Source organism: Salmo salar, chromosome ssa11, assembly GCF_905237065.1.
Source record: "Salmo salar chromosome ssa11, Ssal_v3.1, whole genome shotgun sequence".
NCBI classification, from domain to species: domain Eukaryota; kingdom Metazoa; phylum Chordata; class Actinopteri; order Salmoniformes; family Salmonidae; genus Salmo; species Salmo salar.
Window position 1 is genome coordinate 40,224,736 of NC_059452.1, and position 25,529 is coordinate 40,250,264.

The 25,529-nt window shown below is 44.5% G+C and overlaps 1 protein-coding gene across 1 annotated transcript in view; it reads right to left on the reverse strand.

The window, feature by feature from the left end:
* Positions 1-25,529, reverse strand: part of LOC106562791 (A disintegrin and metalloproteinase with thrombospondin motifs 7) — a 156,312-nt gene that overhangs the window by 38,521 nt on the left and 92,262 nt on the right. The window contains 9 exon segments of the mRNA XM_045688866.1: positions 1,032-1,205; positions 2,622-2,753; positions 2,755-2,775; positions 3,280-3,980; positions 4,130-5,405; positions 5,480-5,640; positions 5,643-5,715; positions 6,831-7,044; positions 7,785-7,911. Coding sequence (XP_045544822.1) covers positions 1,032-1,205; positions 2,622-2,753; positions 2,755-2,775; positions 3,280-3,980; positions 4,130-5,405; positions 5,480-5,640; positions 5,643-5,715; positions 6,831-7,044; positions 7,785-7,911 — 2,879 coding nt within the window.

Here is a 25,529-nt window from a genome sequence, read left to right on the forward strand (position 1 = left end):
TACACATCAACTATCACAGTGAATATAACCCCTTATTACACATAAACTATCACAGTGATGATAACTCCTTATTACACATCAACTATCACCGTGAATATAACCCCTTATTACACATCAATTATCACAGTGAATATAACCCCTTATTACACATCAACTATCACAGTGAATATAACCCCTTATTACACATCAACTATCACAGTGATCATAACTCCTTATTACACATCAACTATCCCAGTGATGATAACCCCTTATTACACATCAACTATCACAGTGAATATAACCCCTTATTACACATCAACTATCACAGTGAATATAACCCCTTATTACACATCAACTATCACAGTGAATATAACCCCTTATTACACATCAACTATCACAGTGATAACCCCTTATTACACATCAACTATCACAGTGAATATAACCCCTTAATACACATCAACTATCACAGTGATAACCCCTTATTACACATCAACTATCACAGTGAATATAACCCCTTATTACACATCAACTATCACAGTGATAACACCTTATTACACATCAACTATCACAGTGATAACCCCTTATTACACATCAACTATCACAGTGAATATAACCCCTTATTACACATCAACTATCACAGTGAATATAACCCCTTATTACACATCAACTATCACAGTGATAACCCCTTATTACACATCAACTATCACAGTGAATATAACCCCTTATTACACATCAACTATCACAGTGATAACCCCTTATTACACATCAACTATCACAGTGAATATAACCCCTTATTACACATCAACTATCACAGTGATAACCCCTTATTACACATCAACTATCACAGTGAATATAACCCCTTATTACACATCAACTATCACAGTGATAACCCCTTATTACACATCAACTATCACAGTGATGATAACTCCCTATTACAAATGAACTGTCACAGAAGATAACCCCAAATATCACAGTGAGAGGTTAGGCATAACTATGGGTAGTAAGGAGAGAGGTAAGGAGAGAAGGAGATGGGAGGAAAGGATTTAACTAACCTGTCCCCAGGAAGAAGAGTACCAGTCCAGGCAGGGCTGGGGTAGGCAGGGCATGCGGGACACCGGCCGGGTAGACACGGTCTGACAGTGGAAGGGCCGCAAAGGCCTCTGGTCCCTGGTGTCAAAGCACTGGATCTCACGCAGGGTCACCCCACCACCACAGTTCTTGGAACACTGGGACGAAAGAGGGTGAGAGGGACTTAAACAATCCTGTTATCGTGATAAAAAGTTGCTTGATACTATACTGACTGATTTATTATTAATGCATTAATATTCCATTGTCCCATCATTGTTATTGCGATACAACATTCCATTATCGTCCCATTCATGAGTTATCGCTACAACATTCCATTATCGTCCCATGCCTGAGTCATGGTACAACATTCCATTATCGTCCCATCCATGAGTTATCGCTACACCATTCCATTATCGGCCCATCCCTGAGTTATCGCTACACCAGTCCATTATTGTCCCTTCCTTGAGTTATCGCTACACCATTCCATTATCGTCCCATCCCTGAGTTATCGCTACACCATTCCATTATCGGCCCATCCCTGAGTTATCGCTACACCAGTCCATTATTGTCCCTTCCTTGAGTTATCGCTACACCATTCCATTATCGTCCCATTCATGAGTTATCGCTACACCAGTCCATTATTGTCCATTCCTTGAGTTATCGCTACACCAGTCCATTATCGTCCCATCCATGAGTTATCGCTACACCATTCCATTATTGTCCCTTCCTTGAGTTATCGCTACACCAGTCCATTATCGTCCCATTCATGAGTTATCACTACAACATTCCATTATCGTCCCTTCCCTGAGTTATCGCTACACCATTCCATTATCGTCCCATCCCTGAGTTATCGCTACACCATTCCATTATCGGCCCATCTCTGAGTTATCACTACAACATTCCATTATCGTCCCATTCATGAGTTATCGCTACAACATTCCATTATCATCCCATCCCTGAGTTATCGCTACACCATTCCATTATCGGCCCATCCCTGAGTTATCGCTACACCAGTCCATTATTGTCCATTCCTTGAGTTATCACTACACCATTCCATTATCGTCCCTTCCCTGAGTTATCGCTACACCATTCCATTATCGGCCCATCCCTGAGTTATCGCTACACCAGTCCATTATTGTCCCTTCCCTGAGTTATCGCTACACCATTCCATTATCGGCCCATCCCTGAGTTATCACTACAACATTCCATTATCGTCCCATGCCTGAGTTATCGCTACAACATTCCCTTATCATCCCTGAGCTATCGCTACAACATTCCCTTATCATCCCCGAGCTATCGCTAAAACATTCCCTTATCATCCCTGAGCTATCGCTAAAACATTCCCTTATCATCCCCGATCTATTGCTAAAACATTCCCTTATCATCCCCGAGCTATCGCTACAACATTCCCTTATCATCCCCGATCTATCGCTAAAACATTCCCTTATCATCCCTGAGCTATCGCTACAACATTCCCTTATCATCCCCGAATTATCGCTACAACATTCCCTTATCATCCCCGAGCTATCGCTAAAACATTCCATTATCGTCCACTCCCTGGTGTGGGGCCTCACCTTGGTCCAGTTCCCTATCCTCCAGGAGGAGCAGGGTCGGAGGTAGCAGCGCCGGGCCGGCACAGGCCTCTTGGTCAGGTCACAGTCAGACTCCAGTCCCGTGCTGCAGACCACCAGCCTCCAGATGGCCCCCCAGACCACAGCTAGTAGAACACTGCAACACAAGGGGAAGCAGTGAGGAGTGAACCAGGCATCATTCAATGTCTTGTAATACACTAAGAGTTACAGCCCATTCAGATACATAGAGATTAGTCACAGAGGACAAAATACTTCCTCATTTAAAAACCCAACACAATGGAATACGAGAGACTGTTCTGTCTTTCTGTACAGAGTGAATGTGGTTGACTTTGAGAGAGAGTGCAAGTCATATTTGATTTCACTGTTAAAACACAGACAGAAAGTGGCATGCACTGTTTCATGACCTGTTGGGCTAATATATTTCCCTGCTGGCAATCTAAAAAGGTCAGAGAGCAGCCATTCATCATAATAGGAGAGTTGGGTTGTTTCTGCTAGGAACCTGAGGCCAGGGTGACAGTATGTCAGCATAATAAAGGGATGGGGACATGAATAGTGGCACACTGCTGGGCCTTGTTCCTCCCACACACTACATTTACACCAGGGAGAATGTGTGGAATGCATAGAGAGTGGTGCAACTCACTGCGCTCCAGTTGCCGGCTCTCCAGAAGGAAGCTGTGGCAATTGGAGTTGAAGCTTGGCTTGGCACTGGGGTTGGCTCTGGTGTCCACCAGAGTGTGGTGGGAGAATGGGTTGGCAGAGTGGGCATGGCTGGCTCAGAGGACTGGGTGGGGGGCACGGCTGGCTCATGGGAATGGGTGGGGTGCACGGCTGGCTCAGGGGAATGGGTGGGGGGCATGGCTGGCTCATGGGAATGGGTGGGGGGCACGGCTGGCTCAGGGGAATGGGTGGGGGGCATGGCTGGCCCAGGGGAATGGGTGGGGGGCACAGCTGGCTCAGAGGAATGGGTGGGGGACACGGCTGGCTCAGGGGAATGGGTGGGGGGCACGGCTGGCTCAGGGGAATGGATGGGGGGCACGGCTGGCTCATGGGAACGGGTGGGGGGCACGGCTGGCTCAGGGGAATGGGTGGGGGGCATGGCTGGCTCAGGGGAATGGGTGAGGGGCACGGCTGGCTCAGACTGGGTGAGGGGCACGGCTGGCTCAGGGGAATGGGTGGGGGGCACGGCTGTCTCAGACTGGGTGAGGGGCACGGCTGGCTCAGACTGGGTGAGGGGCATGGGTTTCGTGCCATCCTGGGGAGTGGTTGTGGTGACATCCACTGGGGGCTGGTATGTGAGGGGAGGGTCCATGCCCCTGGATCTCAGCATGGGGGGATGAGGATCTCATTATAGTCAATCTCTGACCACCCGTATGGGGAGGGGGACTGGAGGGCCCGCATTGGCCCCTTTAGATGGAGTTGGCCCAGTCGTGGAGGACTGTGCTGAAATGTCTGTCTCTAACTGGGCTGTGGCTGGCTCTGTCTCTGCTAACATTGACGGAGGTGGAGACTGAGGGTCTCCTTCCAGATGAGTGGAAGGAGGGGAGTCACTTCCAGGTGGAGACTGAGGGTCTCCTTCCAGATAAGTAGGAGGAGAGGAGTCACTTCCAGTTGTTGATGGGCTGTGTTTGATGTTCTCCTGGTTTCCTGAGAGTGAATGGGAAAGAGGTGGGGAGGAGAGGGTGGAAGATGTGGCTCCTGAGACACAGGACGTGAGGTCACGGTGAAGTCACTGTCGGTGACCCCTAAATTGACTTCGCTATCAGCTTTGGGCTCAATTTCAAAGTCCTGCTGATCAAAGTCTGGTTCACCAGGGAAAACGCCATTGTAATCCTCAGCGGAGTCTGGGGCTGGTGGCGCGTATGGAAGAGAGGTGGTTGCCTCCCATTGGGACAGGGTTGTGGTGAAAAAGCTGTCCTCGTATGTTTCAAACTCAAACACAGGGCCTGGGGAAGGTGGATCCAGGGGTGGAACCGGGCTCTCCGTTTCATCTTGGTAGCCAGGGGATTGTAGTCCAATTGCAGTCTCCTGGTGGGAATTGTAGTCCAAAACACCCACTTCTTTCACCTCTTCTACCATTGTTGTGGGTACGGTGCCATCTTCATAGTCATGGCTGACAGGGGAAGTGGTGGTACATTCGATGGTTGTACCAACATTGCCGTCTTCCACATCAAAATGGACATAAATGTCAGTGTTTTCATCATCCTTTTCTTCACTCTGGGGCCCATGTGTGTTCTCAGTGGTCCCCATGCTAGTGGACACCGGGCTGGCTGCTGAGCTGAGGTAATGAGGCCAACCAAAATTACCGTTTGTTCCTTTCCAGCTTTGTGAAAACCTGGTCTCTATAACTGGTGCTGAGGGTGTGGTGGAAACAGGTAGAAAATAGTCCTCTGAAAGGAGTACATCCTCCTCCTCTCGCTCTACTTCATTGGGCTTCGCCGTCTGTGGTCTTCCATCAACCTCTACATTGTCCAGGTTAGGGTCTTGTGGTTCCTCAACTTCCCCAATGAAAGGAGTCGTCTTAAAAGTGGTAGAAATGGATGAGGTAGCTGTGGGAGGATCTGTTGTAGTTTCTCTGTAAACATGTTCTTCTGCACTAGAGCTTGGTTTAGGCTCCTGTTGTGGATCTAGTCCAAGATCATCCACCAAGTCTTTACCGTTGTTCCCCAAGCCAAAGTCATAGGAAATGTCCTCATGGAATTTGATGAAGTTGTAGTCGTAGTAAAAATCGTCCACCGGTACATTGTTTTTGGCTGAGTTGTCAGTAGTCTTGTCAATGTGATTCGGGTGGGGGATGATGTTATTCAGATTGTTAGGGGCCCTTGGCTGAGTTCTAGTCGTACTGTGTTTGGGCAGGGGTTGGAGTCAGGGATGGAGTTGATTTCGTTGATTTCCTTGCTGGACGAGCCACTGCCAGACCAGTCGTTGCTGCCACCGAAGACGTCGATGATTTGAGGACAGTCCTGGAGGTAGCATGGAGTAAGGGAACTAGGATTCTTTCGGGGTCACAGTCTACCCCTGTGTTTCTGGAACAGACAACCTTACGGCTCCGCACACCACCGCCACACGTCAGCGAGCACTATGGGAGAAGCAGAGGAGGGTCAGATTAGGACAGACTGGTAACTGATCGATAACACAGCTTTATATTTATAACCGCTAAACACCAGTTTGAGTGCCAACTTCATAAACAACATGGTACTGTACACATAATCTTCAGGACCTGTCCACCTCCTCTACTCTTCAGGACCTGTCCACCTCCTCTACCCTTCATGACCTGTCCACCTCCTCTACCTTTCCTGACCTGTCCACCTCCTCTACCCTTCCTGACCTGTCCACCTCCTTCCTCTACCCTTCCTGACCTGACCTGTCCACCTCTATCCTCTACCCTTCCTGACCTGTCCACCTCCATCCTCTACCCTTCCTGACCTGTCCACCTCCTCTCCTCTACCCTTCCTGACCTGTCCACCTCCATCCTCTACCCTTCCTGACCTGTCCACCTCCTCTCCTCTACCCTTCCTGACCTGTCCACCTCCTCTCCTCTACCCTTCCTGACCTGTCCACCTCCTTCCTCTACCCTTCCTGACCTGTCCACCTCCTTCCTCTACCCTTCCTGACCTGTCCACCTCCTTCCTCTACCCTTCCTGACCTGTCCAACTCCTCTCCTCTTCATGACCTGACCACCTCCTCTCCTCTTCATGACATGTCCACCTCCTTATGACATGTCCACCTCCTCTACCCTTCCTGACCTGTCCACCTCCTCTCCTCTTCATGACCTGTCCACCTCCTCTACCCTTCCTGACCTGTCCACCTCCTCTACCCTCCAGGACCTGTCCACCTCCTCTACCCTCCATGACCTGTCCACCTCCTCTACCCTTCCTGACCGGTCCACCTCCTCTCCTCTTTATGGTGCTCATAAGAGTTATCACTTACAATTAAGTGAGTATACATTTTAATTAGGTTATACACTGTGTGTTAGCTGCTTCCTCAAAATCTTTCCCATGCCTACTCCACTCAAATATCGTGGAACCAGAGTAAAACTAGCCTCTGTTTCAACTTGTACTCCCAGTGCAGAAAATTCAGCATTTTCCACATTAAACAAGACGAGACCAGATGTTCCTTCCTTCCTTAGCCTCTCCCTTCTCTGTGTGAGTCACTGCTGGAGCCATATCACATTCCCCTGAATGGCCTCCTCACCTCTGACCAGTTGCCTGTGGACCAGTCCGCGGGGCAGGGGACATGAGCGTTACAGGGCGCCGCTGACTCAGGCCTGGGCATGTGGTGACATTCAGAGGGCTGCAGGGCTCTGTTCTCCTCCAGACCCACGGCCTGGATGCACAGCACCGTCCTCTTGGCCAAGCCCTTCTCACCGCACGTGGTCGAGCACTTCTGCCACTCGCCCACCCACCATCTGAATGGAATGGTCACGAAGAAAGACAGACAGAAAGTGTAATGTGTGTGTGTGTGTGTTTATGCTTAGTGTATGTTTAAGAGGGTGCATTTTTTCTGGTGTGTTTATATATATATATTTTTTTACCCCTTCCCCCCAATTTTATGGTATCCAATTGGTAGTTATGGTCTTGTCTCATCGCTGCAACTCCCCTCCGGACTCGGGAGAGGTGACGGTTGAGAGCCGTGCGTCTTCCGAAACACACAACCCAACCAAGCCGCACTGCTTCTTGACACAATACCCACTTAACCCGGAAGCCAGCCGCACCAATGTGTCGGAGGAAACACCGTACACCTGGCGACCGTGTCAGCGTGCACTGCGCCCAGCCCGCCACAAGAGTCGCTAGTGCACGATGGGACAAGGACATCCCTGCCGGCCAAACCCTCCCCTTACCCGGACGATGCTGGGCCAATTGTGCGCCGCCCCATGGGTCTTCCAGTCGTGTCCAGCTGTGACAGAGCCTGGACTCAAACCCAGAATCTCTAGCAGTACAAGTAGCATTGCGATGCAGTGCCTTTGACCACTGCGCCACTCGGGGAGGCCTTTCTGGTGTGTTTATGAATGCATGTATGATTTCTGTGTATGTGCATGTACGTGTGTGTGTGTGTGTGTGTTTACAAAGGTGTATGTGTGTGAGAGAGCATGCAAGCCCTACAGTGGGTCTTGTCCCAGTATAAATCTGGTCCTAGGGGCAAACTCACATGGCTGGGCAAAGCTCCTCATTGCAGCTGGCTCGTTTATCGTCAGGACGGTTCGACGGGTCACAGTAGCCCTCTTCTACTATCCCAGAGGTCCTCTCCACACAGTGAACAATCTGTCGCTGGACACCTGGAATTCCAGAGGGATACACAGGAACAGCTGTTAGAAATGACACACACACACACACACACACACACACACACACACACACACACACACACACACACACACACACACACACACACACACAGAAAGACCCCCCCACACACAGAAAGACCCCCCCAAAACACACACACACACACACACACACACACACACACACACACACACACACACACACACACACACAGAAAGACCCCCAAACACACACACACAGAAAGACCCCCAAACACACACACACAGAAAGACCCCCCCAAACACACACACACACACACACACACACACACACACACACACACACACACACACACACACACACACACACAGAAAGACCCCCCCAAACATACACACACAGAAAGACCCCCCCCAAACACACAGACACAGAAAGACCCCCCCAAACACACACACACACAGAAAGACCCACACAGATTCTAACACAGAAAGACCCACACAGATTCTAACACAGAATAACAGAGACAGACAGACATGTATACTTCACATACATACACACACACACATCTAAAACGCAGACACACACCAAAGCACCCAGACATATCCTCAGACACGCATCAAGAAGCAGGTCTCAGAACAGAAACTCACACAGGCATGAACACAAGTCAAATGTTTCTACAGTTTAAGATACATTACTAATTAATAGCTTTCAAAGCAGATTCCTACAGTAAATGTTGGTCTGTCAACTGAGTTGCAGTAAACACATCTACAATGCATTTGGAAGGAATTCAGACCCCTTGACTTTTTCCACATTTTGTTATTCTAAAATGGGTGAAATAAAATTTAAAAAATCCTCAGAAATCTACATACAAAACCCCATAATGACAAAGCAAAAAACTGTTTTTAGACATTTTTACAAATGTATTTTAAAGAACATATTTTACATAGGTATTCAGACCCTTTGCTATGACACTAGAAATTTAGCTCAGGTGCATCCTGTTTCCATTGATCATCCTTGAGATGATTCTACAACTTGATTGGAGTCCACCTGTGGTAAATTATATTGATTGGACATTGGAAAGGCACACACCTGTCTATATAAGGTCCCACAGTTGACAGTGCATGTCAGAGCAAAAACCAAACCATGAGGTTGACGGAATTGTCCGTAGAGCTCCGAGACAGGATCGTATCAAGCCAGGGATCTGGGGAAGGGTACCAAAAAAGATTCTGCAGCATTGAAGGTCCCCAAGAACACAGTGGCCTCTATCATTCTTAAATGGAAGATGTTTGGAACCACCAAGACTCTTCCTAGAGCTGGCCGCCCGGCCATACTGAGCAATCGGGGGAGAAGGGCCTTGGTCAGCGAAGTGACCAAGAACCTGATGGTCACTCTGAAAGAGCTCCAGAGTTCCTCTGTGGAGATGAGAGAACCTTCCAGAAGGACAACCATATCTGCAGCACTCGACCAATCGGGCATTTATGGTAGAGTGTCCAGACGGAAGCCACTCCTCAGTAAAAAACACATGACAGCCCGCTTGGAGTTTGCCAAAAGACACCTAAAGATTATGACCATGAGAAACAAGATCTCTGGTCTGATGAAACCAAGATTGAACTCTTTAGCCTGAATGCCAAGCGTCATGTCTAGAGGAAACCTGGCACCATCCCTAAGGTGAGGCATGGTGGTGGAGGCATCATGTTGCGGGGATGTTTTTCAGCGACAGGTAGACTAGTCAGGATCAAGGGAAAGATGAATGGAGCAAAGTACAGATATATCCTTGATGAAAACCTGCTCCAGAGCGCTCAGGACCTCAGACTGTGGTGAAGGTTCACCTTCCAACAGGACAACGACCCTAAGCACACAGCCAAGACAATGCAGGAGTGGCTTCGGGACAAGTCTCTGAATGTCCTTGAGTCGCCAAGCCAGAGCCAGGACTTGAACCCGATCGAACATCTCTGAGAAATAGGAGAAATAGGAAAATAGCTGTGCAGCAATGCTCCCCATCCAACCTGACAGAGATTGAGAGGATTTGCAGAGAAGAATGGGAGAAACTCCCCAAATACAGGTGTGCCAAGCTTGTAGCATCATCAACAAGAAAAATCAATGCTGTAATCGCTGCCAAAGGTGCTTCAACAAAGTACTGAGTAAAGGGTCTGAAAACTTATGTAAATGTGATATTTCAGTTATTTATTTATAATACATTTGCAAAAATGTCTAAAAACCTGTTTTTGCTTTGTCATTATGGGGTATTGTGTGTAGATTGATAAGGGGAAAAAATTATTTAAAACATTTTAGAATAAGGCTATAACTGTAACAAAATGTGGAAAAAGTGAAGGGGTCTGAATACTTTCCGAAGGCACTGTATTCCCAGTAATTAATGGACCATAGACTGGGATCTGGAACCACTCATATGTCCCTGCAGTAATTAATGGACCATAGACTGGGATCTGGAACCACTCATATGTCCCTGCAGTAATTAATGGACCATAGACTGGGATCTGGAACCACTCATATGTCCCTGCAGTAATTAATGGACCATAGACTGGGATCTGGAACCACTCATATGTCCCTGCAGTAATTAATGGACCATAGACTGGGATCTGGAACCACTCATATGTCCCTGCAGTAATTAATGGACCATAGACTGGGATCTGGATGCTCTGGAACCACTCATATGTCCCTGCAGGCATTATGGGTTGTCAAATTACCACTGCAATTCAATTCTGGAAACATGGATGATTATTAAAAGGCTGAATATAAATGAATGTTAGGCTAATACATTCTACTGCTATTCATCCTTAATGATGAATTATAGACATTCCTATACATTTTATACCCAGCAATATTAGGGTAACTTGAGATTTTGCAAAGGGGTTACTGTAAGTCAATGTTTACAGTAGTTTAAAACACAAAGAAATCTGAAATCCATTGGAGGCACATTTCTAATGATTCTCAGAAAGTTCTGTCTAGCAAGCTGGGACTTGTCTGAATGCAGAACAGAACATTTATTGTCCCTCTTCATCTTCTGCTCGACTCACAGCTCTCTGAGACAACATCCCTCACGTCACACCTCATAGCCAGAACAAGCCTCAAATCTAGGGAGCCGCTGTGATGCGAGTTGTGGTTGTGAGACAGCGCTGGACAAGACAAGAAGGAAACCCCCTGAGGTGGCGAGACCAATTTATCTGTTCCTCTCATCTTTCTCCCCGTCATTAGCCTCTACTCCCCCTCAGGGCTTCCAACCCATCTGAGCAGGGGCCAATCTCTCACCTCCGCTGGTCCTTCCTGCATTGGCCAGTGAGACGACTTTGTCTGCTAGCTGACTTACACCTTGATTGACAAACCCTGGGAGAGGGAGGGGAGGCACAGCAAACCCTGGGAGAGGGAGGGGGAGGCACAGCAACCTCTGGGAGAGGGAGGGGGAGGCACAGCAACCCCTGGGAGAGGGAGGGGGAGGCACAGCTTGTCCTCTGGTTAAAGAATACCATTCGGTCTGTCGAACCAGTAGAAAGGGATAGAGGGAGTGGAGAGGAGGACAGGTAAGGGGGGGAGTAGGGGGGAAATGACATCATATAAGAGACTGGGAAAAGGGAAGCCAGATGGTGGGAAGGATCAGTGGGTTCTGCTATCAGAGACGTAGATTAGAGGGATGTTCAGGAGCATGTCTGATGTATTAGGTGAACCACGGGTCCCTCACATAATGAATTCTGCAGAATGAAGCTCACATCATTTTGCTCGTAGCAGTATGTTGATAAAAGAGGTGTATATCTACACTCCTACACGGCTTGAATAGAACGGTATAGAACCCCTGGGCTTTCCTGGGAAAGTCATAACAATAACCTGAAGGGTGGGAACCAGTCATTTTATACCCAGAACTCACCAGGTGTAATGTACTTAAACTTGTGAATACTGCATAGGATATCGTAAACGGAGCCCTGCTATGATAGGAAATGAAACATTCAGTGACAGCTATAGCAAACTATCATGTTCTGATATGATAAACACAGAGCAATGCCAATCTCTATCTCAGACTTACTCCACTATAATTGGGGAAAGAGGGAACTACTTATCCAGTCTAAACTAGGTTACATTATGCCAGAGACAGAATATGTCATCTACACTGAGTATACAAAACATTCTTTCCATGACATACACTATCCAGGTGAAAGATATGATCCCTTATTGAGGTCAGTTGTTAAATCCACTTCAAATCAGTGTAGACGAAGGGGAGGAGACGGGTTAAAGAAGGATTTTTAAGCCTTGATACATGGATTGTGTATGTGTGCCATTCAGAGGGTAAATGGGCAAGACAAAATATTTAAGTGACATTGAATGGGGTATGGTAGTAGGTACCAGGCGCACCGGTTTGTGTCAAGAACTGCAAAGCTGCTGGGTTTTTCACACTCAACAGTTTCCTGTGTGTATCAAGAATTGTCCACCACCGAAAAGACATCCAGCCAACTTGACAATTGTGGGAAGCATTGGAGTCAACATGGGCCAGCATCCCTGTGGAACGCCTTGTAGAGTCCATACCTTGTTGAATTGAGGCTGTTATGTGGGCAAAATCAGGTGCAACTCAATATTAGGAAGGTGTTCCTAATGCTTGGTATACTCAGTTCATATTTCATCTGAAAATTCTGTGTGAACACAAGTCACTTGGCAAAGCTAGGACATCAAGTCGACGAGGTGCACAGACTGCCTTCCAAGGCAAGGCAATGATCTCTTGAAAGGCCATTTGGCATAAAAGTAATCTCTGCTATCCACATCAGTTTATATGGGATAATGCAATCACAAACCAGAGGCGAGTCAGAGAGTTCTGTGTACAAGCAGACTTCAGTCCAACTACAGTAGGAGGCATGTCATCATCCGCCTACATAGAAATAGCAAGAATTCACCACGGCTCAGTATTCCAAAGAAGAAAGCCATTAAGCCATCATGGCTATAACAGAGGACAAAGATGCATCAGGATAATGACATCACAGTTCGGTGCGATTCTTTACAAAAAAATTATTGACTTAGTCAAAGATACACTTGAGTAGAGGCATTCAGCTACAGTTGTTGGAATTGCTTTTTTTGTCCTTGTTATAATGCAAAACAGCATGGAATGCGGGGTCGTTATTAGTTGAATTAAATCGATTTGTTAGTTTTGTGATGTTCCTTATTATAATCTAAATTCCTATATAAAAGGGCATAGAGGGGCAGTGTGTTGAGCACTGGGTGATAAAGTAAAGAAATAGGTTAGTCTGTGTAGTGAAATGGAAGGAAACAACTTAACATTCTTCAGGCAAGAAGAATGATGCCAGCACGCACACATAAAATACCCTGCATTTGAGAAATTCAAATCGAGCCTCCAATCTCCAGAAGGCTCAATTTTTTAAAAACCCACTCATAGTTAAATTGCAATACCCCTATGAGTACCCGCTAAACAGACAGGCTCTTAGTCACTTCGAGATTGTTCATAGAATTTGAAGACTGTATAGAGAAGCAAGACCATCTGTGCTCAAATTCCAACCTCAAATGGCCTAAAACTGAATTAATCGCGTCTCATTTAATACGGGAGGCCTCTTGTGAATAAAAAGATGGTGCCTGAGCAGATGTCAACACATCGGAATTTGGTGCAGCTTGTTACCAGGGTAGGCCTCATCTTGCATTAATCTATACTGCTAAATGGTCTCTCCAAACCCATTTTTTACAGTGGGATGCTAATTGTCCACATGTTGCCATCATGGCAGAAGATTCATTGTAGACAATTGGTCATCATCATTATATGTACTATAGGAAAAAGAAATCACAAACGGAAATTCTGATAAGTATTCAGAGGATGCTTTTCCGCTAATGTGCCCATACAAATCAAATGTTATTTGTCACATGTGCCGAATACAACAGATGTAGACCTTACAGTGAAATACTTACTTACAAGCCCTTAACCAACAATTCAGTTTTAAGGAATAAAAAAAAAAGTGAATAATTAAAGAGCAGCAGTAATATAACAATAGAGACTATATTTAGGGGGTACTGGTACAGAGTCAATGTGCGGGGGCACCGGTTAGTCGAGGTAAATGAAGTAATATGTACATGTACGTATGTAGAGTTATTAAAGTGACTATGCATAGATAATAACAGAGAGCAGCAGCAGCGTAAAACAGGGGGGCAATGCAAATAGTCTGGGAAGCCATTTGATTAGATATTCAGGAGTCTTATGGCTTGGGGGTAAAAGCTGTTTATGGCTTGGGGGTAAAAGCCTCTTGGACCTAGACTTGGTGCTCCGGTACCACTAGGAAGGCTGGAGTCTTTGACAATTTTTAGGGCCTTCCTCTGACATCGCCTGGTATAGAGGTCCAGGATGGCAGGAAGCTTAGCCCCAGTGATGTACTGGGCTGTACACACTACCCTCTGTAGTGCCATGCTGTCGGAGGCCGAACAGTTGCCATACCAGGCAGTGATACAACCTGTCAGGATGCTCTCGATGGTGCATCTGTCGAACTCTTTGAGGATCTGGGGACCCATGCCAAATCTTTTCAGTCTCCTGAGGGGGAATAGGCTTTGTCGTGCCCGCTTCACAACTGTCTTTGTGTGCTTGGACCATGTTAGATTGTTGGTGATGTGGATGCCAAGGAACTCGAAGCTCTCCTCCTGCTCCACTACAGCCCCGTCGATGAGAATGGGGGTATGCTCGGTCCTCCTTTTCCTGCAGTCCACAATCATCTCCTTTGTCTTGACCACGGTGAGGAGAGGTTGTTGTACTTGCACCATACGGTCAGCTCTCTGACCTCCTCCCTATATGCGTCGTTGTCGGTTATCAGGCCTACCACCATTGTGTCATCGGCAAACTTATTGATGGTGTTGGAGTCGTGCCTGGCCGTGCAGCCATGAGATATCCTTAGGTTTTGACCTTAAAATAATTTAATAAATGAGTGAACAAAACAAAAGGGTCATTCCATGAAGTCTAATTTGTAATTATCTTTGGGAATTCAGCCGCATCATGCCAGTCTTCAATCATAGTAATGAATAACACATGCACTCAGAGGCATACAGATGCCATAACTGCCATGAGTTATTCGAATTTAACACGTTCAAAACCCCAAGTTGTCATCTCATCTCCAAATTCTAAAACTGGACTGCACGCCCAGTACAGTGAATCGCAATGCTGTGGTCAATACCAAATAAGTAATTAGCTGCTCCTCTAGACCAATCAAAAGTTGGGAACCAGACTGAGGTAATTTAGGATCTCTTTTTGGCCCCTTTTTAAACCTGGGATCAAACTCTGAAGGAGTTTAAACACAGCATATACAAGCATATACAGGAGAGAGCCTACAGTACATTACATAAGCCACAACTAATAATAATGAACAATTTGTCTTTCCTCCAGGGTAGGATTATGAAGATTTATACTTGGGGTATTGGCAAATATAAACACTGGGCCTTTTGGGACTGCCCTAGACACGCTGGGCAGCAACTCATTTTCTATGAGAAAGATGAGATGAATACTAGCAGCATGTTGTTCATTTCTCCCCAAGCTAAGGGGGATCCTCAGTAATGAACACTGAGAACATCTAAACAGTGGGGCACTTCAGTAGTTTTGTTTTCTTCACACTGACTTACATGCCCCACATCTGTGAAGACTTTCGGAAGTTCAATAGCCTGACTACAAGATGCTGCTCTTTCTAAGCCCTAATGCAGAGTACCAAGGAACTTAATCAACATCTTCCTCAGTCCACATGGGGTAAGTCAGGCTGAAAGTGAACAACATTAGCATTCTGTGCAATCATCACTTATCAGGGAAGATGCTGGTTGAGTAAATACCAAGCAGAGCAGACACTGAAAACAATAACCAACGATACTGAACAAAAATATAAAACGCAACATGTGGTTGTCCCACATAGCATTTTTAAGATGAATGCAACTGTAAGTCGCTCTGGATAAGAACGTCTGATAAATTACTTAAATGTCAAAATAAACATATTCATCAGCTAGCAAACAATGCATTATGGATGAAAAACCCCCAAGAAACAAATAACAAAATAAACCATATTCACAAGACGACGGTAATATTTTGGGGCACCTGTTGTCTTGAAAAATGCCCTTTAAACAGTTATGCAATGCTCTCATTATTGCATTATCTCTCCCGTCACTGGCTAGGGCAAATGTGCCCTATATCCTGAGGTAGAGAGTAAATGCTACGAACACATAACAGATAGGACAGTTGACACTGAAACATTTGCATAATGCAAGCACACAAGAGTGTGGTCAGATAACCCCTTTGACCTCTGGTTGCGTTGCAGGCAAAGGACTAATTGAGACTTCTCTACTCGGGGACATAGATACTCTGAATAACTCAAAGGACACATACCCAGCCTTAGCTGACAGACAACTTCAGTATGACAAGAGGCTGGATATCAAACATAACCTAACCTTAGTAGAATCATATTCGTTTAGTGGTCTGCCATTGACTGTAAAAGATCATACAATGTTTTATGTAGCCTTCCATGTCCCTTATATAATGCAGCATAGGACTATACTGTAACACTGAAAAGACATTGATTGTTAACTGTAAGTGGATGGGACAGGCCCACTGGAACTCATTAATATGCCAACTGCGAGAGCTTCCAGGAAGAGACCGAATATATACAGAGGCTCAAGCCAAGTACAGATGTTGGATATACACTACCATTCAAAAGTTTGGGGTCACTAAGAAATGTCATTGTTTTTGAAAGAAAAGCACATTTTTTTGTCCATTAAAATAACATCAAATTGATCAGAAATACAGTGTTGACATTGTTAATGTTGTAAATGACTATTGTAGCTGGAAATGGCAGATTTTTTTATGGAATATCTACATAGGCGTACAGAGGCCCATTATCAGCAACCATCACTCCTGTGTTCCAATGGCACGCTGTGTTAGCTAATCCAAGTTAATAATTTAAAAAGGCTAATTGATCATTACAAAACCCTTTTGCAATTATGTTAGCACAGCTGAAAACTGTTGCCCTGATTAAAGAAGCAATAAAACTGGCCTTCTTTAGACTAGTTGAGTATCTGGAGCATCAGCATTTGTGGGTTCGATTACAGGCTCAAAATGGCCAGAAACAAAGACCTTTCTTCTGAAATTCGTCAGTCTATTCTTGTTCTGGGAAATGAAGGCTATTCCTGGCTCTAACCAGAATAGAAAGAGTGCATTAGAGTGTTTAATTTGAGAAACAGACGTCTCACAAGTCCTCAACTGGCAGCTTCATTAAATAGTACCCACAAAACACCAGTCTCAACGTCAACAGTGTAGAAGCGACTCCGGAATGCTGGCGTTCTAGGCAGAGTTGCAAAGAAAAAGCCATATCTCAGACTGGCCAATAAAAATAAAAGATTAAGATGGGCAAAGAACACAGACACTGGACAGAGGACCTCTGTCTAGAAGGCCAGCATCACGAAGTCGCCTCTTCACTGTTGACGTTGAGACTGGTGTTTTGCGGGTACTATTTAATGAAGCTGCCTTGTTAAAAGTACATTTTTGGAATTTCTTTCCTTCTTAATGCATTTGAGCCAATCAGTTGTGTTGTGACAAGGTAGGGGTGGATTACAGAAGATAGTCCTATTTGGTAAAATACCAAGTCCATTTTATGGCAAGAACAGCTCAAATAAGCAAAGTGAAACAACAGTCCATCATTCCTTTAAGACATGAAGGTCAGTCAATCCGGGGAACATTTTAAGAACTTTGAAAGTTTCTTCAAGTGCAGTCGCAAAAACCATCAAGCACTATGATGAAACTGGCTCTCATGAGGACCGCCACAGTAAAGGAAGACCCAGCGTTACATCTGCTCAGAGGATAACATCATTAGTTACCAGCCTCATAAATTGCAGCCCAAATAAATACTTCACAGAGTTCAAGTAACAGACATCTCAACATCAACTGTTCAGAGGAGACTGCGTGAAATCAGGCCTTCATGGTCGAATTGCTGCAAAGAAACCCCTACTAAAGGACACCAACAAGAAGAAGAAACTTGCTTGGGCCAAGAAACACAAGCAATGGACATTAGACAGGTGGAAATCGTTTCATTGGTGTGATGGGTCCAAATGTGAGATTTTTGGATCTAACCACCGTGTCTGTGTGAGACGCAGTGTAGGTGAATGGGGATGATCTCCGCATGTGTGGTTCCCACCGTGAAGCATGGAGGCGGAGGTGTGATGGTGTGGGGGTGCTTTGCTGGTAACACTGTCTGTGATTTATTTAGAATTCAAGGCACACTTAACCAGCATGGCTACCACAGCATTCTGCAACGATATGCCATCCCATCTGGTTTTCCCTTAGTGGGACTATCATTTGTTTTTCAACAGGACAATGACCCAACACACCTCCAGGCTATGTAAGGGCTATTTGACCAAGACGGAGAGTGATGGAGTGCTGCATCAGATGACCTGGCCTCCACAATCACCTGACCTCAACCCAATTGAGATTGTTTGGGATGAGTTGGACCGCAGAGTGAAGGAAAATGTGGGAACTCTTTAAAGACTGTTGGAAAAACATTCCAGTTGAAGCTGGTTGAGAAAATGCCAAGAGTGTGCAAAGCTGTCAAAGGGTGGCTACTTTGAAGAATCTAAAATATATTTGGATTTGTTTAAAACCTCTTGAGGATACCCTAGGATAGGGGGCGCCACAGCGCATTTTGAAAAAAAATCGTTCCCATTTTCAACGGCCTACTAATCAAACTCAGAAGCTAGGGCATGCATATACTTATTATATATGGATAGAAAACACCCTAAAGTTTCTAAAACTGTTTGAATGGTGTCTGTGAGTATAACAGAACTCAAATGGCAGTCAAAAACCCCGAGACCGATTGAAACAGGAAGTGGAATTCAGAATTGTGGACTCGACTTCTCATCTTTCCCTATAAATCACACCGTTAACCATGGTTCAGTGAGCACTTCCTATTGCTTCCACTAGATGTCGCCAGTCTTTTCACAGTGGTTTGAGCCTTATACAGTCGAAACTCAGTGAATGAGACGCGTTGGAAATTGGTCACAGGGGATGGGCCATCACCATTATGATGCCGGCGGCCATGTCTACCCCCACCTTTGGAAACGGTTTTAAAGGCAATGAAATCATCCCCCTCGAATCTTATTGGCTCTCTTGGTGTTACAGGCCCTGAAGATTAATGTTTTACAACGTTTGACATGTTTGAACGAACCTACAGGCGGGAGAACCTCATTTTATCCGGAACTTCAGCCCTGCGCTTGGAGAGAGCCCTAGGACGCGCTACCAACAGCAGGCTAATGGAACGTGAAGTATGGACTTTTTCGACCGAAAATACATCTGTTGTGGACCTGGGATGCTTTCTGATGAAGACAACTAAAGGTAGGCGATTATTGACAATATTATACAAGATGAGATGTGACATGCGATTGTTTCCAAGATGGCGCCGAGCTCTGTATATTAGCTCATTTTCTGAGTATCGCATCTCCTTTTATCGCAAAGTGTGATTACCCAGTAAAGTTAATTTAAAATCTGGTATGACAGGTGTTCTCAAGAGATATTCATCTATAAATGTTAGATTGACAATATAAATTTAAAAAATCGTTATCGGATAGTAATTTAGGGAATTGTAGCATTGTTTACCGGGACGCATTTGAGGGGAAATTATTTAGTCAACGTCAGACGCCGATGTAAAATGCTGTTTTCATATATAAATATGAACTTTATTGAACAAAAGAATGCATGCATTGTATAACATGATGTCCTAGGGGTGCCATCTGATGAAGTTTGTAAAAGGTTAGTGCTGCATTTAGCTGTTTTTTGATTATATGTGATGCAAGTGGTTGGTCGGAAAATGGCTATGAAGCTGCTTTTTACGATGGACTCATCTAACATAATCTAATGATTTGCTTTTCCTGTAAAACCTTTTTGAAATCGGACGACGTGGGTCGATTCAGGAGAGGCGTATCTATAAAAAAATATATAATTTTTTTTAATTTTAAATTATGATTTTTTTTTAATGCTAATTGGCGATATGATTTTTCGCTGGATTTTGATCCCGCTGACGGGATGAGACGCTGGAGAGGTTAACACTTTTTGCCTACTACATGATTCAGTATGTGTTATTTCAAAGTGTTGATGTCTTCACTATTATTCTACAATGTAGAAAATAGTAAAAATAAAGAAAAATTCTTGAATGAGTAGGTGTGTCCAAACTTTTGACTGGTACTGCACACACACACACACACACACACACACACACACACACACACACACACACACACACACACACACACACACACACACACACACACACACACACACACACACACACACTTTTCCACATTTTGCAACGTTACAGCCTTATTCTAAAATGGATTAAACTGTTTTTCCTCCCTCAATCTACAAACAATACCCCATAATGACAAAGCAAAAACGGGTTTTTACAAATTTTTGCTAACTTCTAAAAATTAAAAACGGAAATATTACATCAGTACTTTGTTGAAGCACCTTTGGCAGCGATTACAGCATTGAGTCGTCTTGGGTATGACGCTAAAAGCTTGGCACACCTGTACTTGGCGAGTTTCTCCCATTCTTTTCTGCAGGTCCTCTCAAGCTCTGTCAGTCTGGATGGGGAGCATCGCTGCACAGCTATTTTCAGGTCTCTTCAGAGATGTTTGATCGGGTTCAAGTCCCGGCTCTGGCTGGGCCACTCAAGGACATTCAGAGACTTGTCCCAAAGCCACTCCTGCGTTGTCTTGGCTGTGTGCTTAGGGTCATTGTCCTGTCAGAAGTTGAGCTTTCAACCCCAGTCTAAGGTCCTGAGTGCTCTGGAGCAGGTTTTCATCAAGGATCTCTCTGTACTTTGCCCCGTTCATCTTTCCCTCGATCCTGACTAGTCTCCCAGTCCCTGCCGCTGAAAAACATCGCCACAGCATGATGCTGCCACCACCATGCTTCACCGTAGGGATGGTGCCAGGTTTCCTCCAGATGTGACGCTTGGTATTCAGACCAGAGTTCAATCTTGGTTTTATCAGACCAGATAATCTTGTTTCTCATGGTCTGAGAGTCCTTTAGGTGCTTTCTAGCAAACTCCAAGTGGTCTGTCATGTGCATTTTACTGAGGAGTGGCTTCCGTATGGCCACTCCACTATAAAGGCCTGATTGATGGAGTGCTGCAGAGATGGTTGTTCTTCTGGAAGATTCTCCCATCTCCACAGAGGCACTCTGGAGCTCTGTCAGAGTGACCATCGGGTTGTTCGTCACCTCCCTGACCAAGGCCCTTCTCCCCCGATTGCTCAGTTTGGCCAACCGGCCAACTCTAGGAAGAGTCTTGGTGGTTCCAAAGTTCTTCAATTTAAGAATGATGGAGGCCACTGTGTTCTTGTGGACCTTCAATGCTGCAGAAATGTTTTGGTACCCTTCCCCAGATCTGTGCCTCCACACAATCCTGTCTTGGAGCTCTACAGACAATTTCTTCAACCTCATGGCTTGGTTTCTGCTAAATGACTTAAATGTAAATGTAATGTAAATGTTTTTGCTCTGACATGTACTGTCAACTGTGGGACCTTATATAGACAGGTGTGTGCCTTTCCAAATGATGTCCAATCAATTGAATTTACCACAGGTGGACTCCAATCAAGTTGTAAAAACATCTCAAGGATGATCAATGGAAACAGGATGCACCAGAGCTCAATTTCAAGTCTCATAGCAAAGGGTCTGAAAACTTACGTAAATAAGGTATTTCCGTTTTTTTATTTCATTAAATTTGCTTTTCACATTGTCATTATGGGGTATTGTGTGTAGTTTGATGAGGGAAAAAAATATTTAATCAATTTTAGAATAAGGATGTAACGTAACAAAACATGGAAAAAGTCAAGGGGCCTGAATACTTTCTGAATGCACTACACACACACACGACATTGAATGGTTCCAGACGGCGGCTTGCTTACCCTATGCCAAACCTTTAAATGTATCATCTTAACCTCACCCATAACCCTTAACCTAAACCAAATAGAACAAATTCTTATTTTCAATGTCGGCCTAGGAACAGTGGATTAACTGCCTTGTTCAGTGGCAGAACGACAGATTTTTACCATGTCAGCTCGGGATTCTATCTTGCAACCTTCCGGTTACTAGTCCAACGATCTAACCACTAGGCTACCTGCCGCCCCACCCCTATGCCTATCTTAAAAGATGCACTCTGCAGAAATCCCTCTGTCCTTTCCTCGTTGCTAAAATTTTAATAGTTCACCTAATTTCAGTTTCTGTGACAAAACAAGCAAGTATAGTGTAGAGAATCATTGTACCATCTAAACCGTTGTGAAATATATTTTCCATAACCAAAAATATTGTATTTTCAGCTTATGTACAAAACCGAAAGTAAAAGATGCAAAAACAAAACAAAACAAAACAAGAAGCATAGAAATAGCACATAAAGAACATTTCTACCGCTTCTCAGACTTGCTTCCAATGAGAATGACAGATCGGGCCTCCCGGGTGGCGCAGTGGTCTAAGGCACTGCATTGCAGTGCTAGCTGTGCCACCAGAGATTCTGGATTCGAGCCCAGGCTCTGTCGCAGCCAGTCGCGACCGGAAGGTCCATGGGGCGATGCACAATTGGTCCAGCGTCGTTGGGGAGGGTTTGGCCGGCAGGGATATCCTTGTCTCATCGCGCACTAGCGACTCCTGTGGCGGGCCGGGCGCAGTGCATGCTGACCAGGTCGCCAGGGGTACAGTGTTTCCTCCGATACATTGGTGTGGCTGGCTTCCGGGTTGGATGTGCGTTGTGCCAAGAAGCAGTGCGGCTAGGTTGGGTTGTGTTTCAGAGGACGCATGGCTCTCGACCTTCGCCTCTCCTGAGTACGTACAGGAGTTGCAGCGATGAGACAAGACTGTAGCTACTACCAATTGGATACCATGAAATTGGGGAGAAAAAAGAGGTCAAATAAAAGAAGATAAAAAAAAAAAAAAGACTGATATAGAATGGGAGTTATATATCTATTTTATCCTGTGGCCCAAAAAGTTACATATTGCAGCGTTAACCTTTGGATCTGCCAGCTGAATATCCACTTCTAAAATCATACCCTCACTGCCATTCAGAATATGGATTGAATAGTCAATATTCAGTGACATAATTAAATCGCCAGAACAGTATTTATGCTGCAGTCAAAAGCTGTGGATGTTTGTGGAGTCTGGTCATCGCCCTCTGCTCTCCTGGCAATTCAGCTGCCACTCTCTCCATTGCAATGCCCTCTTAACTTCAGAACACCGCTGTCAGGACACCGCTGTCAGATAGGTGGCAGAAAGAAAGGAAGAGAAAGTTTGGGAAACTTCTCCCAAAACCTATTTCAGTGAGTCAGCCAGCCATGATGCAGACAGATGGCCTTAGTCCTAGAGGCACTCTTGGGTAACCGAAGAAGTATCAGCCCACAACATTGCCTTTTGCTTTAGTTTCCCTTGAGTGCTCTGGCTTTTGGCTAAAACCATTTGGGACTTGGTTGCAAACCATTTACCCTTCATTCTAATTAACTCAATACGTATCCAATCTGAAAGTCAGACTGTGTTTCTACATGTCACCTTTGAAAGTGCCAGTTACACATTAGCAGACTTGTCTTGGACGAAATGGCCAATTAATGTTCTACCTTTGGAAAGGCCAAAAGTACCCCTTTACATGGTTTGAAAATGGCAGATTATGACACCAATAAGTACTGAAATTAGAACTCAGTGGCTGTACAGTAACATACTATACATGACGTCAGAGCTCAGGCTCTCCGCTTCACAACTCTATGTTTTTTAGTTTGTCGTTGTTTTCTGAGTGAGGGAAATGCTGTAAATTAAGATGTATTTTGAAAGTTGAGAATCATAATGAAATACAAGCAAGCAAAACACCTCTGACTCCAAATGTGCACTTTACATATCATAAAACGAATATATATATATATATTGTTAGTTTTGGTCAGGACGTAGCAGGTTTTTGTGTGTTAAGTGTTGTGTTGGTGATTAGGACTCCCAATTGAAGGCAGGTGTGTTGAGTCCTATATAGTAGTGTGTGTTTTTCTTTGGGGTTGTGGGTAGTTGTTCTTGCATTGCGTTTTGTGTGCCTGCAAGACTGTTCCTGTCGTTGTGAGTATTGTTTATTGTTTTGCCTGTGGATGCTTTACTTATGTTTAATTAAAAAACTATATCCACATTCCCGCTGCGCCTTGGTCCATTCTTGAAGACAGTTGTTACACACACATATATATATATATATATATATATATTAACATTTATGATCACTATGTTTGATGTACAGTTACAAGATGATATGGCGTTATACCCTGGGTTGCCCTGAACAGAATGAGCCTATGTTTGTTGTATTGTAAAGAAAATGTTCCACGGACCACGCATCTGAATGCACTCATGACTCCATTCTATGTGCACCAAAATGACCATCTGCTTCTCTGAATTGCCTTGTGAAAGCCTAATACTGTAAGATCATATTTTATAATTTAGCTAGTCATGTTGGCAATAGAAACTTTCAAATGATGCCCACCTGACCCAGATCATGATTTATAATGGACCGTGTTTGGATCGTTTAGACAACAACAGCAATTGTGTGAAGGCGGGGATGCTGGGCTGTGTTCCAAAGAGTGTGTGTTCTAATTCCTCATTGACACAGCTAGGAGAGCTCAAAAAGCACCTCATAGTTAAATACTGAGTCATAAAAGTGTGTTGAAATGACTTAGGAACTGAGCACACTTTGGAGAGGTTTGGGGCCACTTCGAGACGCCAGTTAGACTTCTCACTCAAACTCCTGTCATTATTTTGTTTTATGTTGCACCTTCCCCAAATTCTCCAAGAATATTCTTATGTTACTGAATGTATCCAGAGCATTTTCAGATTTCGTTTTGAACAAATGAGGCGGAAAAGTACAGATAATTTAAAATGCACATCAAATCAACAGTGTAAGGTTTGAATTCAGTCTTGTGTTAGGTGAACTGTTGTGTCCTCACCTTTAGTCTAATAATGTTCCCATAAATGCCAAACTGTTCCCTTTTCATTGTTACCATGGTTATGCGTTCCATATTTCTTCTGTAAGAAACATTTCAATGTAGCCCTATCCATACAGGCCAATTCCCAGGAGTGTAAAGGGATAAGCAATGCAGAGGTTACTTCTCATAAGTCATAGAATCCTTGCAGCAAATCAGTTTTCCACTCCATTTGAGAGGGTCTTTTTTAAGGCAGTACAGTCAATGTAATTACTGAATTACTACACAGCCTTTGATCCTTGAGAATCATATTCCAGATGAGGGCAACTTGATTAAAAATGTTTCATCCTTTGCAGAATTTCGGTGAGAGCACATTCAAGTACCTTTTGGTTGACTTTAATGACAAGTTAATAATTAATTCTGTCCTGATTAATAATTGATTCTGGCCAGCAGGATTTGCGACCCAGAAGACACTTTATAACTACTGAATAGCAAATCATTAGCGTAAGAATAGTCTGTACAATAAGATTCTTTACTCATCCAAACCATTTGTAATCGATTATCATGTGGTTGCTTTCTTGTTCAACTGAAGAAGGTTAGAGACCCAAGAGAAATACGCATAGAGGTATACAGGAGCACGTCACAGAAAAAGATCAAAGACTTTTTGAAAACTTTGACATGATATAAAATGCAATCTGGACAA